Here is a 19,886-nt window from a genome sequence, read left to right as displayed (position 1 = left end):
TTAAAGACAAACGAAGAGATTGTTCCCTGGAAGTAAAATTGTTTCATTTGTAAACTATAACGTACACATATTGTAGGGTTGTTTTCCACGTATTGGATAACAACAAAAAGAATTCAAGTATATTATCAATCGAACTATGATAAAATGTACTTCAATAAAATTACCATCAGCTACATAGAATTGAGATCATTGTATTTAATACCAAAGAGAATTATATGAATTCTATTTCTTACTGGCACTTGGCTGCTCATTTAAATCGTATATAAGGTATACAAAATAAAACGATCCACTTGCCAAAAATGAGACGACTCGCAATAACGTATCTCGACCAACATAAAAACGTTGGAAAATATTCGGTAGTCAATTCCTTTATTGTTTTCTTCAATTTTCGGTGGGTGCATCGACGCAGAATAAAAAATGAAAAAACGTTTCAATACCAAAGTCAACAAAGAAAAGTAGATTAAAAAGTAAGGGGGCGAGTACTGGCGTTATTCACATACAATCCAACACCGTCGTTGCGAAAATGTATCGATATTTTATTCATTCGTATTCGTCATCACTTCCCAAAGAAGATTTAATGCCCGGGAAAGTTTGAGGGTATAAAAAATAACGTTCAACTAGACCGAATCCGCCTTTTCCTATTTGAATTGCTATTGATCAGAGTTCGTCTGAAATACAAGTACTTAAATTATATCATACACACTATCGACATTAACAGTGTTAATCATTTAGAAATATTTTAAGTACTTGTATATTTTTTGTTAATAGAAATAAAATTATTGTAGGTCTTCTTGTTCGGGTAGTTTTAAATTGTTCTACGCAATCTACAGAACATTAAGTAAAGTGTACAAACGTTTTGAATCGATGGAAAAGTTTCTAAATTGATGCATTTTTGAATTAAACGTTTTGTTTTACTCACAGATAGGAGCTAAAGAAAGAAAAAAAAAACGTAACTCATCATTAAAGAGGGTCGAGGCATACTGGCGTGGAGTCTCATTGTTTATCAACCGGCAAAATTCGAGGGCCTCTTGCAGCACTTATCTGGTCGTTTTTCTTACTTGAATTAATTCCGGGCCACGCCACGATAAACTAAAGGTAAAATGAGATAAAACAAGAATAAAAAGCAACAAACTTGTTTTTCTCTATTCGGTTTGTATACATATAATATACACGTATAAATGAATATCTATTGTAATGTAAAGTAGCCAGTCTACGAGATGATGGCGCGATACAACCGAGTATTTAATGATACCGTACCGAAATGTCTTTTTTTTTTTGGATGCATATACTTATTTAAATTATTTTATTTTGGTATTTCTGTTACTTATTTTACAGGGATATACGATTATCTCGTTGTACCATATTCAATGAGTTTCGATCAACGCTTATCTTCTGAAAACAGTTAAAACGAAAAAAGTGAAATAAAGCAAACGCAATCTGAATAACTGAAAAATAATATATTCATATTTATATTAGTTAATTTTTTGCTCTGTTATCTACAATAGTAACACGTGTGTGTTGCGAAAAAATAAATTAAAGACTTAAAAGTATCAGAGTAAAATTTCTAGAATAATGTTACTAAGTTAACAGTAATCTTAAATTTAGTTTATCGTCGAAAAAGAACAATTAATTTTGTATTCCAATTAAGTCGTTGATGACTTTATTTATAATTTATCACGTATAACCATTCGGGCAGTCGAATAAAGCAAACAGAGAAAAAAAAAAAAAGAGTACAGTCCCGACAAAGGTTAATGTACACAAATAACAAAAAAAGGCTCGTGTTACCCGCGCTAGATTGTTTACGCTTGCACGAGATGTATAATTGCGAAGCTACTCTCTGTTGAACAATGGGAGTACTTGGACGTGAAGTGAATCGCAAGTACTGCCCTGAAGTTGTTTTAAAAAGGGGAAAAAAGTTTTATTTCGGTACTGTATGCGCTCACGTACAATAATTGTGCTCGACATACAACGCGTTAACGCTTGCTTGTATAATATGAATACTGAACGTTAAAATCGTGAAAAACAAAAATCATGCGGACAAACACACATGGCGTGTGTCCAGAAAATTAGCGGGCCAGCAATACCATAATTTCGGTTAGCCGGTAGATTTACTGTTTATTAGTAATCCGACCGCCATTGCAAATGACAGTCAACATACCGTTCGAATTAGCCTTTACAAATACACAGTGCTCGTTTTATCCAGTAAACTTTGAAACTGAAAAGTAAACGCTTACGCATAATATGTTATTTCAAATGTAATCCAAAACGATCGCTGTCGACTTTTATCCTCAAACGATTATGGGCCAAATCCGCTGCACTACCTATTTGTTTTTCCATTTAATCACTTTTCATTGTTGTAGAAATTCTATTTTAATCATAAAAAACCATTAACTGTAAACGTTTTGTTTCTAACAAAGTATTTAATTAAATATCGATTTGTCTTAGCAATTACGCCGGAAATGCGTTAGTTTATCTATACCTAATAATCCTGAATCAACTTAATTTAATTGATTTCATTTTAAAATTAAATGTCTGGTTCGTTCTATTACACTAATGTAGTTAAATGCTTCTTTGACATGGTCACTAGGAATATAAACTGCGTTGGAAATAAAATAATGTCTACAACTAAAATATTATCCTTAGAACAGTGAATACTAATAACGCTATTGTATAACGGAGTTAGATTAAATTATTCAATTGTTCTATTAAACTGAGAAGAAATTTTTATTATCACTGACTAGGAGACCATAGTAATACGGACCATTTAATTTTAATGAGCCTTCATTTAACTAATTAAATGATAGACAATGTACTAGTTCAAGCTATAAAATTAAAACACTACAAGTTTTTGCAAATTATATCAATTTAAAGAATATCGTTGTGTAATTATTTTATGTAATCAGTACTGAATTCAAAGAGGACTTTGCTTACTTACATTTTATTGACAATTAAAACTATAATACTTGATAGCTTGAAACTAATAAATTTCAGCGGTGCACAGTAAATATTTAAAACGAAAATTTATGCATAATATAATTGTTTTTCGAAATCATAAGTAAAAACTGCAGAGTAAAATTTACAGCTATTTACATCTTAAGGGAATTACGTAGCTTTTAATTAAATTTTAATAAATTTAGATACACAAGTTAAATTTTTCTAACTAGAATATACAAGTAAAATATCTTATTAGAATTTTATAATCATCAATGTCTAAAATTAATAAGAATTTTTTATAATTAATAGATTTTTTAAAAGATTGTATAATATCAGACAGTTATTGGCACTTTTTATAAATTGCTTATAGTACACAGTTAAATCAAATTTTTGATAAAAATATAAAGCGAATACCTAATTCTAAAAAAAAATTAATTAGTTTCAAAAAACAACACGCCCGTTTTATTGATAAAATAGTTAAAATTGTGCCAATAACAAAACACTTTACCTTGCATGTTTAAAAAAAATTTAATGTCACAAATTTGACCACTGTTTAAAGTATAGCACGTGAACAAATGGTAGAAGTAATTAATAAAACAAACTGAGAAACTCGAAGATTGTTCCAATTACATCTTTGTACCTTCTCTAGTAATTATGAGGAAACAGATAAGATTATGTTAAACTTTAAGTCACGTTTGCCTGTGCCAACTAAATGATAGATACCTAACATTTGATTAGAAGCAATGTAGAAATCTGGTTGTTCAAAGTTATGTGCAATCTGAATTTACGACAATACCTTGTTTACGACTATGACTTTGAGAAATCATTGAAATAGTTTTGTTACTCGGTAACGAAACACGTGTAATTAAGTCATAAAAAAAATCAGGTTTTATACAGATACTTATACCAGATGTAAATAATAAGAAATTATGTTAAAAGACTCTAAAAACGTCATTGATGAATTGTAAATCTACTATTTTATAGTTTATAATTAATTTCTAATTATGTTATTACTTTAACTGAAATTATATTTAAACTAAGAAAAAAGTACTTATATTTCTATGATAAAATTCAATTTTCCAAAAGATTTACCAGTATATTTTTTTAAAGAATTATATATTTAAATATGGCGAACTGTATTTAAGTAGTAGCATATTTTGTTATTTATTTGGTGATATTTAATTCAATTAATTTTTCTTATTTATTTATACATCCGATTCGTGGAATGGTTGTTATTTCATAACAACTAATTTTAAATCAAACAATTATAATTAAATTAAGAAACTTTCATTATTAATGCATTTTGAAGTCTACAATACTAGAAATTGTTATTATTTACAGAAGATTTTATCATAAAATTACGCCATTTAATTTTAGATTCTACGTCATTATTATTTTCAACCTTTTATAATAAACAAACATATCTAATTTAAATAAATATATTATTAAATAAATTTTACAGATCAGTAGAAGTCATGCTTTCATGACATTTTTTCTACGTGGGAAAAAATTACGATTGTAAGAATAGAATAAAATTTACAATTTATTGAGTACTATAGTTTCTCATAAACGACGTCCAACTGGACCGTATGTTTACAAATTAATGTGTTTCATTTAAACTTTTAATATTAATGAAGGAAATTAGTAAAGTATGTTACTTTTGAATGACAATTTAACTTTAAAAAGTAACATTAAATTTTAATTTATTAAGGAAACACTCTGCCTATTTCGTCTACAACAAAAAAATATATTCATCATTTTTAATTAGTTACACTATCAAAATATTTTCAGCACTATAATTATAAAATAAATAAGTGAAAAATTAAAATGTTCTATATCGTACTATTCAATGTTTAACTATTATATTATATTTATCTGGAATTTTATATCAATTCATATTATGTTGTTTTAATAACAGATCAAATTTCTAGATACTTTTAGGGTATTTAAAAAAATGATACTGGTTTTTAATTTAACTAATTAAACTCATATAATTTTTTTTATAATTTTAAATAGATAGCATTATAACAGCTGCGTATAAACAAAAAACCAGCACAGTGGGGTCGCGGCTCAGTGGGGATATGGCAAAGTTGGGTCAAGTATAATGATATCTGACAATGATTAAAATCACTATCATAAAAAACGTTTCGATGCAAATCTGTAGATAATGTATAATTTTAAAAAATTGGTGGATTATTCCAAAAACTACATGATCTTTATGATACCTTCTAAGCTTGGTATTGAAGCTAAAATAGTGAAATAAATAAAACAATGTATTGTTTTTCAAATACAATGTCATTGTTTTTCAATGGCAAACTTAAGTGTATATAAACAAATCGATTTGTTTATGGAATATCAAAACGGGTCTTTTTACATACCTTTTCTTCAAGAACACATATAAGTATGTAGGGAAATGATATAATGTATGTTCTAATAATTATTCTTAAGATATTTTATTATTTTGATAATTGAATCAAACTATAACAAATGAAACTTTTTGTGACACAAAAATATATTTTGAGAATTTGTTTTCAAATATATCGTTTTCTATTTAACAAGCTAAAGTTAAATTTATCAACTCTCTACATTCACATTATATTGGTATTTTTAAAAATCAGTGTAGTCATGTTTATTTTCTTCAATTTATATTTTTTATTTTACATAATAGAATAACTAAAATCTAAATTTAAAATTAATTTATACTTAAAATATTCATAAGTCAATTGATAAACTGATAAAAAGAATACCATTCTTAATGAAAACAAAAAAGGAAATAGAATGGAATAGAATTTAAATTAAATAATAAAAATCAATTGGATTTCATTTTTATTTTGTATTATCAATATTATTTATACTTAAAATTATTATTCCATCTAAGAACTTAAACGTTTTCTTTAACTATACTAAGAACTTTTATAATTTAGTGAAATGTGATGTCATTGATGTGTGTACTGATTATAAACATTTTAGATTATTGTAATTCATTTTTTACTTATTCTATTATTGTTTTTGACGTTATTTTACTTAATAATATACCATCAAATTAGTCATCCTAAAAAATCGGCCGGAAATTCATTTGTTATTGAGAAAATCTCTCTAAACAAGATCAGAATATTAATCACGCAACTAAAATTATACATGTATGTCGTATATGCATTGTATACTATAAAAGAACTACACAATTTTATTATCTATTATAGTGTTCTAATATAAAAAATACTCAGATAAAATGAGTAATCTATCTTTAGTAAACGCATACAATTTATAAACTTTCACCTAAATTAAAAAGTCAATCAAGTTATCGGTTTTGGCATATCATTTTTGGTGCATTCATATTCATATTTCTAATATCACTACTCTTAAGTTTTATCATTTAAGTCATTTAATTCCCGAAAATTCACTAATGAAAATTTAAAATGATACGCGAAAATTTAAACCCACATTATGGTTCTTAAGATTATGTTTAAAAACAATAAAAACCAATTCAATTAAATCGAACGGCGTTATAATTAGGCAATTTAGCATCAAGTGTGCGCTCAGAACAGATATGCATTTTAAATTCAGCCAGTTAAATTCGCTTAGATGTTTTTAATATTTTGCAGAGTTTGAAACAAATGTATTGTATAGTTATCTAGTAATATAACAATCCCATCTTAGATGGAATGCAAAAAAGAAATATTGCGTATAAATGCACCATTACCTCGACAAACTGGGACTATAAATGGGCTTCCGTTTTATTTAAAAAATTTAGTAAAAATTATTGGTATTTATGAAATTTATTTTTAAAAAATTGTTATTGAAGTTACTATTAAGGATTAGAAAATATTTAAAAATTTTGTTTTGTTTAATTTTTTCTGCGATCAACATAACAAAATTGTATAATATCTATTGAAAAAAAATATATTAAAAGTTTTTAGCTACCGAAATAATAAATCTGAGTGTGTTACAATAATATCGTCACTTTTGAAAGCAAATTAATTGAGATAAAGACTTTTTTATTATTGCAATGAAAAGTAACCCCAAATTCAATAATTTCTTAGTCTTTTGTTACATGTAATTTTTTACGCATTTTTACTATATTCAAATATTTTATCAAAATAATCCTAATATTGCATCGATTATTAAATTTAATCTAATAAGTTACTTAATAATTTGACGATTAAAGTAATAAAAATAACGATATGACTACAATTTAAGAAATAAAACATTTAGATGTTGTTACTTTACAATCTTTTAAAAATAACTCGAAAATTCCATAGCCCAAAAAGCATTGTAAGGAATTTCTTAAATTCATATTTACTACGTTCGAAAATATGTTCATAAATTTCATTTATATCTTATTTTTATATAAATATTCCACATAGTAGTATAATTTATAATTTTCCAAATAAAATAAAGAAATTTACTACTAAATTATTAATACTTTATCATTTTTTATGACTTGAATCATTAGTTAAAATACAAATTATATATTTTAGTTTCGATTCGAAGTTGAGGAGGTATTAATTTATTATTATGTGTTTTTTTCGTGGCTGTTACTACTTATACTCAGCTTTCACTTGACCAATTTTGAAGAACAATGAGTAAGAAATTACTCTCAAATAATGAAAATTACCGGAAAATGGGGTAAATATACAAAACCAAAAAGACGAACACAGTTAATAATAATCTTTACATTAAAACCCGGAATTTCGCTGGTGTCGACGACACTGTGTCGTCCGACATGGTCTTCGGACGTCAAAAGTTAGCAGTGCTGATAGTGACGGTGCGCTATCAATTCGTTGTGTTCGATGGCGACATTCTCGACGACGTTAACAAATCTCAGCGTGTGTTTGCGACGGGTTGACGTCGACCATACGGCATTTGCTGGACTTTTTACCGTGTGGCGTATGACACGCGGTTTTGGTCAGTCAAACTACTATATACCCGTAACTGCTGACAAAGGTGTCGCGGGTCGTGTAACACGAAAATGAAAATGAACAATGAAAATTTTGATTTCATGTATATCCAGTTTATTTAGTCCTTTAAAGTTAATTTTAACAGAAATTTATAATGAAAAAAAAAAATATATATATAAACTTTTTACCATAATTATTTTTTAGCTCAAGGGAGGTATGCTGTATCTTCACGTGGTCTCCTATGTGATTAGTATTTTTCGTTGAATTTTCAAAGTTATTATACTGAGTTCTCTCAAGATGAAGGCATGAAACGAAACAGCATTAACCCGACAGCCAGAAGTTCGAGGACTTCCTGGCTATATCGGGAAAAACAGCCTCTTTAAGGGTTACCCCTCCCTCTACTCATCCACCCCACCACTTAACACTGACAAAAACAAATCACATGAGAGCTTAAATCAAAATAAAACAACAAATAAAGTGAATAAAGACAAAATAACAGAAAACCATGGCTGATAAAGACTGCCAGAGAAATGCAAAAATAGTACAGATAAATGTCGAAGGCCTAACTAGAGCCAAAAATGAGATAATGGGAGAAATGTTTAAAGAGGCAGATGTACTGTCACTACAAGAAACCAACATACCAGAGGGAGAAACGAAACGGCTGATAATACCTGGCTATAATATAATTGACTACATAGATCACAATAAACACGGCATCGCTACATATGTGAACCAACAAATAAATCAGCAGCTTGTGAAAAAAATACAGGAAAATGAGCACACGATAGGAGTTCAATTAGGAGAAGTCATGATCTTTATTATCTATAAACCTTCCTCAAGTAATTGGAATAACTCGTGCTTCCAAGCTGTCAACACCAGGGGGTATACATAGACAACTCATACAGCACTGAATGGGAGTACAACACGGAAGACGAAGACGGCTTGCCAACTGGTCAAATCTTAACTACATGCACCTGCTATATGATGCCAAACAGGGAGGCACTTTTGAATCAGGCAGGTGGAGAATAACAACTACCTCAGACCTGTGTTTTGTCACGAGCGACGAGTCAGGCCAACCCCAACAAGCCAAACGCACAATACTGAACCAGTTCAGTAAAAGAGTTAGCACCGGTCAGTAATAATAGACATAAGAATACATTTTCCCTGGATCAATAAACCAGAACTGCCAAGGCGGAATCTCCGTAAGGCAAATTGGGACAAATACACTAAGTATATTGAGATAAATATAAATCGTACCAATCAGGTAGCGACAAATTACCAAAGGTTCACCGAAAGAACAAAAAAACGTGAGAGACTACTCAGAGAGTATGAATGTGACAATAATGAGGTTTCGGCCAGTCGACTAATAACCCTCCTTGATGAAGAAAAGAGAAAGAGATGGGTGTCGGCCGTAGAACAACTCGACTTCACATGCTCAAGTAGGAAAATCTGGTTTTTTTAAGGTTTTTTTCCTTATTATTTGGCTTATATAAGATTCTAACATAATCATAATTTAAGTATAATGATTTTGTGATATTATTCTTGTCAATAATATCGGGAAAGAGTCTTAAATATTAGGTCAGCCGTGGGCTAGACGGATTAAACATAGTTTCGTCCGTTGATGTATTTTTCAATTTCATTTTATTCTTTTTATTTATTTAAATTATTACAAAATTAATTAATATCTGAATATTTCAATCCAGCATCTTTTTAAACTCCAATAGTTACATAGGAATAATTACTATGATTTCTATTAAAATGATTTATTAGGATAAAAATGCAAAACATTGTAATTTTAAAGAAAATTTAAGCTTTTTTCAAAAATTTACTGTAAACACTAATTATAAAACTTCTCGACTACATATCTGTCTTAACAAAAATAATAAAAATAAATGCAGTAGGTGTACTTAATTTCTCTGAAAATGAATTCAATATTTATAAATTATGCAAGTTCATTTTTTCTTAAGAATTTTGATTTTATTGTGAGAAAAGTTGTTTGTTGTATTTTTTTTTTTTTTTGATATGCTAATAAGTTTTATAGTAGTGCTTCTCAATCAGATAAAATGTTGGGCATCAATAAATAGACAAGTATTGTGGCACCTGACAGGTTATTTTTATAACAATTGGTTGTATGATAGCATTACGAAACTAAATTAATTAAGCTTTTCTTTTACCCACTATTTCTATTTCTTTTTTTCATGAACATTCATAGAAGAAAACAGGCAGTAAAACAATCATAATAAATAGACTTATACGCATACTAGGGCTACATATAAAATTTCGTAGTACGGATATAAAAGCTGATGCAATTACAATAACAGGAGGGTGTCCTTTATTTTTCTTATCTTTTAGTCGGTCACGAACGGGGATTTTATAATCCTCTCGGGAAATAGCAACGGACTTTATCAAATTTCCAACCAACTACCATACCGTAGCATAAGTAGAAGCATGTCAATCGAAGCATATGGGCGAAGAGAGTAGGTGAGCCGTAATTGCATGCGAACGGGAGAGCAAATAATGCAAGGGTTCGAATAACTTTCCTGGGCTTTTGATTATTGTGTATTAGGTAATATCATTATAGTTGTGCACACATTACACTATGTAGGCAACATAATACTACTGGTGAATTATTCATGATCTATATCCTTAATTATCGTGGATATTGTAGTACACGTTATCACATCACGATTAATGCATTTCTTATGCATCAATATCGTGTATCCTAAGTAAATATTTAATGTTATTATATATCAGGTAATGGATAAATAAAGTTGGGTTTCATGATAAATAAGAGAAGTCTACTTTGATAAAAAAGTTACTTATGTCATGTGTCATTTTTCGTAACTTTCTAATAAAAATAAAAATATTACTACACTTTGTCAAAAATTTGATGAATAAAAGGCTTACATGAGAGAAAATGTCAAGTCTTATGGAAGTCAACTAAAATGAACAGTTCATATATTTGATAGTCATAAAAGAACAATTATTATGAAAATAACTGTCATTTTTCAGCAAAACTAAGATTATGGCATACACGTAACACAAGTGAATAAAGCTATTTTTTTATTTTGTTCAAATATTTTAATCAAAAATATCTTTTGGAAGATATAGATTTAAGGAACGTATTTAGTAATTTCATTACTTTACTCATAAATCACTTTTTTTTGCTTTACATATAAATTGATATAAAATTAATTAACTATTCTTAATTAATTTTAAGATAAATATCTTATTGCAATTTTAAAAATTAAAAATTTTTTATCATAAAGTACTATTAAAATTTAAATATTTTGAGCTAATATTCACATAATTTTAATTTAAACACAATTATATATATTTGTTTTTTTTTATTTTTTGAAAAATTTTAATTTAATACAATATTTAAGACCAAATCAATATGAATTACCATAGATTTTTGATAAAAAATACAAACTTGTCTCAAACATTGATAATTTGTAAAATGAGCGTCGTAAAATAGTGCCAATTAATTTTGGCTTCCAAAACGAAGTGGTAATCTTTATTAGAAGTTACTAGTTCTTAATTCCAATGAAAAAATAGTATCATATGATCATATGATACATGAAATACCACACTTTAGGAACTGTACAATTTTCTTATTATACCATAATTTAAATTCATTTAAAACAAATTTTCTTCCTTTAAATTTTGCTAAGTAAATTCCAAAAAAGTGTTGTCTAACAAACTTTTGTTTAATAAACTTCTTAGAATAAAATAACAATTATAATATTATATTCACTAAATGTTAGTAATTATAAAATTCATATGTATAAAATATATTAGAGAATGATATAATAAAAATATGATGTCAAACAAACAATTTATATGTATTTTTTAATTTTAGAGATCATACTTCATATTTTAGGTGTGAAGTTTATTAAATTTTATTTGTATGGAAAAAACTTCATACACATTACATTACCTCATATTTAAATATTTTCACTATTGAACAAATATAAATTTAAGTTGAAGAATCTATTTAAATAATAAAAAGAAAACTTAACAAAGTAATTCAATTATTTTGACTTACTGCTTCTTTATTAATCTTTATTTTTAATAATTACCATTACATATATTTAAATATATTTTACTAGCGAAGCTTAGAAAGTATTAGTTTTACCATGATTTATATTTTTTTTTGTTTGTCTATGACAGACGTAATATTGATTTTTTAATATTGATCGTAATGAAATTTCAATACATTATAAATGATACAATGATCTTTCTTTTGGAATTCTCTTTGAAAAAATTCAATGAGAAACCTAAAAACGACTAAGCTTTTCTAACCCATTCCAAATGAAAGATTTTAAAATTATAATATGAAAAAATTTATCCCTACGGTTTTTCTACTATGAAAAATCAGTTATCAAATTAAAAGAGTTCACAGCTAAACAATACTCAATTTTCAATAATGCAAAAATTAACATAATCAATATTTGAAAGAAATATTATAATATAGAAATTATAAAATTACATATATACAAATTATTTTGAAACCTAACAGAGTTGCTTGAAGTGCTTGAGGATATATCCATGTTTGCAGTTGAGTTCTGACGTTTCGGACTCATTGCAGAGTCCATCTTCAGAGTGATGGTTGCTAGTCGGTGGCTGCAACTATACTGAAACGTCAGAACTCAACTGCAAACATGGATATATCCTCAAGCACTTCAAGCAACAAGACAATCCATGAAAACTTTAACACATTCATAACCTAACAGATTATTATCGAAGTGTTTTTTATGATAATAATGTTAAACACACTTGTTATAATTTAACACACTTTATTAGTAATAACGTTAATGTTCTTAGTAAGATAATAAGTTATTATTCTACCAAGACCCTTTAATTTGTCAATATACATCGGCCAATTGTTTATGTGTCAAACGATTATAGAATTTTTAGGAAATTTTATATTTATTCACTCGTGTAAAGTAGGGTCTTTTAGTTGGAGTTTACAATTTCCCCAGTAAACTAAAAATAATAGGCTTTTTATGGTATGTTTTTTTTCTTTTTAAGATAATACGAGCAATTGTAAAAACATTTAGCATAATGTGGATCGTTTGTCAGAGTTATTATAAATTGGGGCCATAAAAAATTCTGTTTTCCAGAGTGTAGTCGAGAAAAAATTATTTAACATCATGAAGGTCGCCGGTAGAAACGTTATCTACTTTTCCGGCAGTCCTTTGACAAATGAGATACACTTCGAATCTTTTCTCGTTCATTTTTACAGGCTTAACCTAACCTATTCTATAGCAGTCTACAAATACCGCCACGCGTAGGTACACTTTGATATATCACTGTTTTACTGTATTTACTTTACTCACTTTGTTTCTCTAAAATTTCAGCGGTTTCTTCACCTTCGTCATCACTTTCATATCCATCGTCATCCTCATCAATATCTTCGTCGGATTCGACGTATTCTTCATTGGTTTTAAGTGTTGGTATCAACTGAATCGATTTGGGAGATTGAATACTACTGCTATCGTAAACTTCCTGCAATCGATGATGTCGTGATTTCTAAAATTATAAAACAGTTTTTATAAACACATTTAATTTTTAATATAGTGATTTTAATGTAGAGAATACATTTAAATTAAAAATAACTGTTAAATAATTAAACCAAACATATTTTACTGCAATAATATTCATTTTCAAAAGTCATCACAACTATAATAGTATAGAAATAAAAATTTTTATTATGGTGCAAGTTGAAATGAACCATAAAATAATTTAGTTCCTTCTTTTGATTCCGCATGAACAATTTTTGTCTCAATTTTGTTATTTTTAAATTATAAAATTGATTTTTTAACTATTTTTTATATTATACTCAACAAAACTGAAGTTTTTTCTTATTTCTCATTTTGCCATCCTCTTAAGTCCAATTAAAAAAAATCTACTAGATTTAAAAAAAAAATATGTATAAGGTAGCACAAAAAAATTATTAAGATAGAATTAAGAGTTTTCTATTTTACTTGACAATGGTGTTATTGACTTTTGAAATACATTTGATTTTCCCTAAAAGAATTTCCGTTAATATTTGTTATCAATATATAAGCGTAAGAAACATTAAGGTTAAATTAAAAATTTTCTTTAATAGTCATTTAAGTAGTTAAACGGAAAATTTATTTTGTAGGACTAATTGAAAATAATTTATAATTACATGTAAAATAAATGATCACAGACATTTCATTTTTGTTTAACAAAAGCAAACAATTTTTATAAAATTTAATTCACTTTTTTTGAATATTGTAACAAAATTTCTTTCTATAATTTTATAAATAACTTGTAAACAATATTTTTTCTGTACCTCTTTTTTGTGAAAATCAGCTGTACTTGAATTCACTAAAAAAGAATCTATAATGAATTTACAACTAAAACTCACAAGATGCATTCAATCAACGTCCCAAAAGTTTATATAATTATTTTTAATTCGATTAAAATTGTTAACTCCCATTTATGAAAAGCGTACAGAAACTTTTCTGAACAATTTTTGTATTCACTACCGTGATGCAAGCAGACCGTTTTGATTCGATAACATTCAATTGCTTTTATTGCAATTTAATTACATTTGTGTGACAATATTATTTGAAACACCCTCGTCGATAACTAAAATTATTTACATAATTAAGGGAAAGAACTCAATTAAAACTTTTTAGTGTAATCTTATTATAATATTAAAAATGTCAATACTAAATTTATGTAACTACTATTTTTAATTAAATTAACGCAATAAATAAAAACAATGCATCTTCATGTGAGTAAGCTCTTTTTGTTGAAGGTATTATGAAAAAAAAAGTTTCTACCTATTTCGGACCCCAGAGACGGACAAATGATTCATTGACTAGAAGTGAATTCCGCTAAACGGATATCCGGTCATCAACTACATGTTCACTGTATGGGCGACTCATAAATTGTGCTCTATGCGTGCAAGTTATAATTTTACCTGACCCAAACTTGTGAAGTATTGGTTAGAACTCGTGTATGTTAAATTTTCATCCCTTTTAAAATGATCAAAAACTATGTTGGAGAGATGGGACAGATAATATCCAAACTTATCGAGGAAAAACTATTTTATAGGCAACGACACTAAAACGATCTGAATTCCATCCTCGGACTAACGTTGCAGCAGTTTTAAAACTTTTCTTTAATCCCTTGACGGGCTAACGAGGAAATCACAGGAAGCGTTGATGGTACCCGACTGGAAACGTGATCAAAGATAACGAAGATGCACCTCTATTTCTACACGCTTCACCACATTTGGAGTTTTGATATCGCCATCGGATACAGACACCGTTTATTTTTTTTTACGCGAATGCCCTGACCGTTTTTTTCAATCTAAAAAGATATACATTCAAAATATTATATGTTATACAATTCAACCAATCGAAGTTAGGCACAATATAAATAGATAGATCTAAGACTCATAAGAATTCATTCAAAATATAGTTCGTTATGATTTCAAATATTTTAGTCGATCGTTCAGCAGAAACACAATTTTATCTTTGATACGTGAGAAAATATAAGAACAACAAGAAAGTTTAAAATTGTTATCCCAACTCGATGTGTAAAATTAATGCTTTGATAATATTTACAATTGTGTAAGTAACAAAACTTATAGTCTATATAAATGCTATAGTTTTAATGTGCAAAAGGCGGACTTGTGATCTTAACTACCACAGATATCGTGTATGGCATTATTATGTATATTATTTACAATTTATTATTACTATTTCGATTGTATCGCATAGTTTGTTGACTTAATGTTACTCTTGTAAAGTTTATTCGTTTTGTTTACTTATTAGTGAGCAAAGGAAAAAGCACCTGAGGGTAACGCTTTGGTTACATGATGGTAGCTTAATTTAATTCAACGAATAAAACACAATAATATAGTACAGCGACGTTTCTCTTTAAAAAACAAAAATCATTCCATCAAATCTTCGATGCGATATTTCGACAAATAATTTATATAGTCCAAAAAATAACAACGTTCTAAATATTATATAAAATTGATAAAGATCACATTATTTCAAACTGTATTAAACTAATGATATTTATCTAAATCTTTTGTACAGTTTTTCTTTCAACTACATCGTCTATAGTTTTGAATAAAAAAAAATATTTTAATAACGATTACAGTGTTAAATTCATCTATATAACTATAATATTTTTTGGATAATTTAATATTCCATAACAAATGTTAAGTGAAAAATATAATTATCATTAATAAAACTTTTGAAGAGTACGTTAATAATTTTAAATATTTCCTCGACAATTTTTTTATTTGGAAAAAATACTGACATTGTGATAAAATACTTCTCTAGGGACGAATATATTCTAATGTCTTCAAATAGATCCAATAACAAATTGCATAAAATATCAAAGTGCGAATTTATGGTTTTACATACCTATAAATCTACAATCAAGACACAACAATAAAAACTTTTTGATATATAGCATCATTTTGAATTGGTTTTTTGTTTAAGCATTATCTATAAATAACATATCAAAATTGTCTATGTAAGCATGAAGTTTTTAGTACTGGGATTCGTATGTGATATTTTATCTATTTCATCACAATTACTAATAATGCTTAAAAAAATATGCGAAAACTGTAATAATATGTAAATGATTATTATTGTGTAAACATATTTAATTATTCAAAGTTATTTTAAAATAATATTGAGCCATTTTAATTACAATAAATATTGTTGTTAATTATTTTTAATACTATTGACATTATATTTGATATAATTTATTGAAAAAAATTGTAATAAAGGTTTCATTTGAAATGTATATCATATTTTCTAAGCACATGCTCACGTTTAATGAGACTAAACAAATGAGAACAATTGAGTTTTAATAGTTTTTATGTGTCAAGTGGAGAGCTAAAACTTTGGTAAGCGCAAATATATTGAAATAATCTCTATAAAACCAAATGAAAAAAATCTTAAAACTCTATTATAGTTGCTAAAGAGATATAAATGATAAGTACGTAATAAGTTTTAGATTTAGGGCTATAAATTAAAGCATAAAATCCTTAACACACTTTATGATTCACTTCAGTTGGTTTGTTTCAGTATTAAAATGAAAAAAAAACAATACTACTAAACCAAAATATATTTATTCCAATGATTCTATGTTACATTCTTTGCCGAATACAATTCTTAAGGCTATAGTAAATATATTTACTTAAAATCAATAACTCATTGATTTTTTTTACATAATCTTTACGTAAAGTGTTTATATACGATGCGCAATCATTTAATAAAAGTTGAATCAATAACGACGAGAAATAATAATTAAATTTAAACCACAGCTGGTGTTCGATAAAAATTTGTGATGAGCTATTAGTTGAAGCGGAAAACTTGGTTAAATAAAATTATTTTCAGTAAAGAGTAGAGCATTTCCGTCTTTTATTTCATAACGTTCGCTCGCTGAGAACTTGTGCACGTTGACTAAATCCGAATGATGAGAAGCGGAAACATTTTGACTATCAATAATTATGGTTGCAATCAATCTTGTCAACAGAGCGAGGGTTATCACATTATGAAACTCTGAACGCTTGTCATGTACCTTAAAAACGTCTTTTACTTGATAAAAGACTAAGGGAAAAAGGAAACGTTGGCAATAATCGTAATCTTATTGATCGTCATTCTCGACAATCAAAATTATAAGTATTTGGAAACTCAGTGTGAGAATATAATTTCACAACATTCTCTAGTCTTCCGTACTAAATTCAACGAATTGGTTTCGAATTTACAACATCAACACCATATATATCAATAGTATTAAGAGGTTACTTAAGCGCTACATCGATTCAATTTTCAACAAACTAACGAGAGTTCTATTATATACCGTCGTAAAATTGTAATTAAATGTTCTGGCTGTATTTGATAGATTTGAAGGATTTAGTTTAATTGTTCTTAATTGAATAATTCAACAATAGAGTCTAATTTATTATATAAATTTACCATAATTGAGCATTATAATTCTTCGTGCTAATTGAAATTTTTCATTGTAGATTTATGTAATAGATATACTCTATAGCAAAACGTAGCTTATTTTTTTATTCAATACCTTAGCTAATACATTTTATTAAGTTGATTTATTTGCAATGTTTTTAGGTCACGCATGTCCTAAGGTATGTTTAAAACATGTAACTTATATAATAATGAGTTTTCTTTTTCCATTTTACAGAGAAGTAAATTATTTGAAACTTTTTTTTTTATAATTTATGTTTGAAAACTCCTTTTTTACATAACAAGAAATAATAAACAAAGTCTTAATGTAATTACTGCTTAATAGCTGTCAACTGGCAGTATAATTATAAAGAGACCCAGAACGTTAAATTTTTATAGTTTTGTTTGATAAAGCGATTGTGTAATATTGAAATAAGTTTTAGTTTCGATGCATTTTAACTTTAAGATCATTATTGAACATTTCAAAGAATTTTTTTTAAGCTCCAAATATATAATATAATATTTATCATGCATTATACAGTTATATGGTAGTATTAAAAACTTAAAAGATAGCAATTTTACTACTCTTTAGTTATTTTTTTCTTTATTTCTCTCCAACATTTTTATTTTATACAGGTTGGTACTTTTTTATTTTTATTGTTAGTAGACTTGAAAGCCAACCAGACTCTGAAATGAATCTCCGGTGTATTCTCAAAGAAAATATTCTAAAAGAACTTTTCTATAATATTATAGTAATTACCAACTCCATTAGGCATCATTGATTTACATATATACATTTGAATTTTTTGATATATTGAGAAAATTGTTTAAAATATTACAAGAGCATTGATGAAAACCAATTTTCAAAAATGATAAGCTCACCCCATTATATACACAACGGTATTGGACCCTCTCTGGAAATCTCTCGTTTTACCGGTGTACGTTCTTTGGATTTATGGCATAATATAATAGCGAAATCGCCTTTATTAAATTGAAAACCATACTGAGCCGCAAAATTTTAGTGTAAACAGCTTGTGCTATGGACTGTAAACTTCACACCCAACCATTTAAAAAATCAACAACCACCTTTGGTGTGCTAATACTCAGAGTTATGATATTTATAGGTATAGCGTAAATATTTATATATATATATATATATACATGTTGAATAAACAAACGCATTTCAAAGGTACCCATACCTACGATGAAAGAACTTTGTCCAGTTTACACCATTAGACAACAGCGCAACATACAGAAACATAATAATAACTATAATCATTACACTTAAAAAGGGTAAATTGATGCCAACGTTTAGTTTTAAAGGGTATGATTACCGTTCGGAGATTCTAAAATTGCCGGTTTTTATCTGCACACCCACGTTTATTAATCGGTTCAGGCAATGCACTGAGATGGGGTGAAGTAACACGCATTAACGTTTTTCAACTTAAACGGTAAAATAGTATAATATACACAATTGGTCGATAGGTATGTACACATCTATTTTAATTGTATTTTACGATTTTGAGAAGGGGTTGTGTTCCAGCAAAAAGCAATAAACGCTCATTCCTCGCCCGCCAATGGGTCCCAACGCGTCGTATGTCAAAAGGCCGCCTAAATCGCTGTATCGTGTTGCGCTCAGGTTAATGGAGCGGATCCAGTTTATATGCAAATCGTATCCATCGATTCTATAATAGCGCTTCACGGGCTTCTACTACAGTAAATATGTGCAATATCCACATGATACACCACAACAGAGTTATAAAGAGATGGAGGATAATATTCATTCATATGCCTGCAAAAAAGACAAAAGCGTCAGCAATTTAATAATCACAACTATCGACTTGACCTATATTTACTCGGTACGGGAGTATCTTTTTATAATTTCCATTTACCAAGATTGAAATCCTTTCTATAGTCTGCGGTACATAGCAACAAATTCATACAGCTCAAAAAATGTCTGTTGTCATGGAACGTCACCGCAACCTTCAAATATCTAGAAAGTTTTTACGCTTTCGTAACTTATTTAGAATGTCACACATTAAATTTTCAATACTATTAAGTTTCGCCGAACTTTCGA

At 27.8% G+C, this 19,886-nt stretch overlaps 1 protein-coding gene across 1 annotated transcript in view; it reads right to left on the bottom strand.

Moving 5' to 3' along the window:
• Positions 1 to 19,886, bottom strand: part of LOC126900170 (follistatin-related protein 5-like) — an 88,363-nt gene that overhangs the window by 15,130 nt on the left and 53,347 nt on the right. Inside the window, exon 3 of the mRNA XM_050675654.1 lies at positions 13,175 to 13,367. Coding sequence (XP_050531611.1) covers positions 13,175 to 13,367 — 193 coding nt within the window. The remainder of the gene's footprint in view (positions 1 to 13,174; positions 13,368 to 19,886) is intronic.

The sequence above is a fragment of the Daktulosphaira vitifoliae genome, unplaced genomic scaffold (genome assembly GCF_025091365.1).
Source record: "Daktulosphaira vitifoliae isolate Bord-2020 unplaced genomic scaffold, ASM2509136v1 Scaffold_3, whole genome shotgun sequence".
Lineage (NCBI taxonomy): Eukaryota > Metazoa > Arthropoda > Insecta > Hemiptera > Phylloxeridae > Daktulosphaira > Daktulosphaira vitifoliae.
The sequence above is the reverse complement of the archived record's forward strand: the minus strand, read 5'-3'. Positions and strand labels throughout refer to the sequence as shown.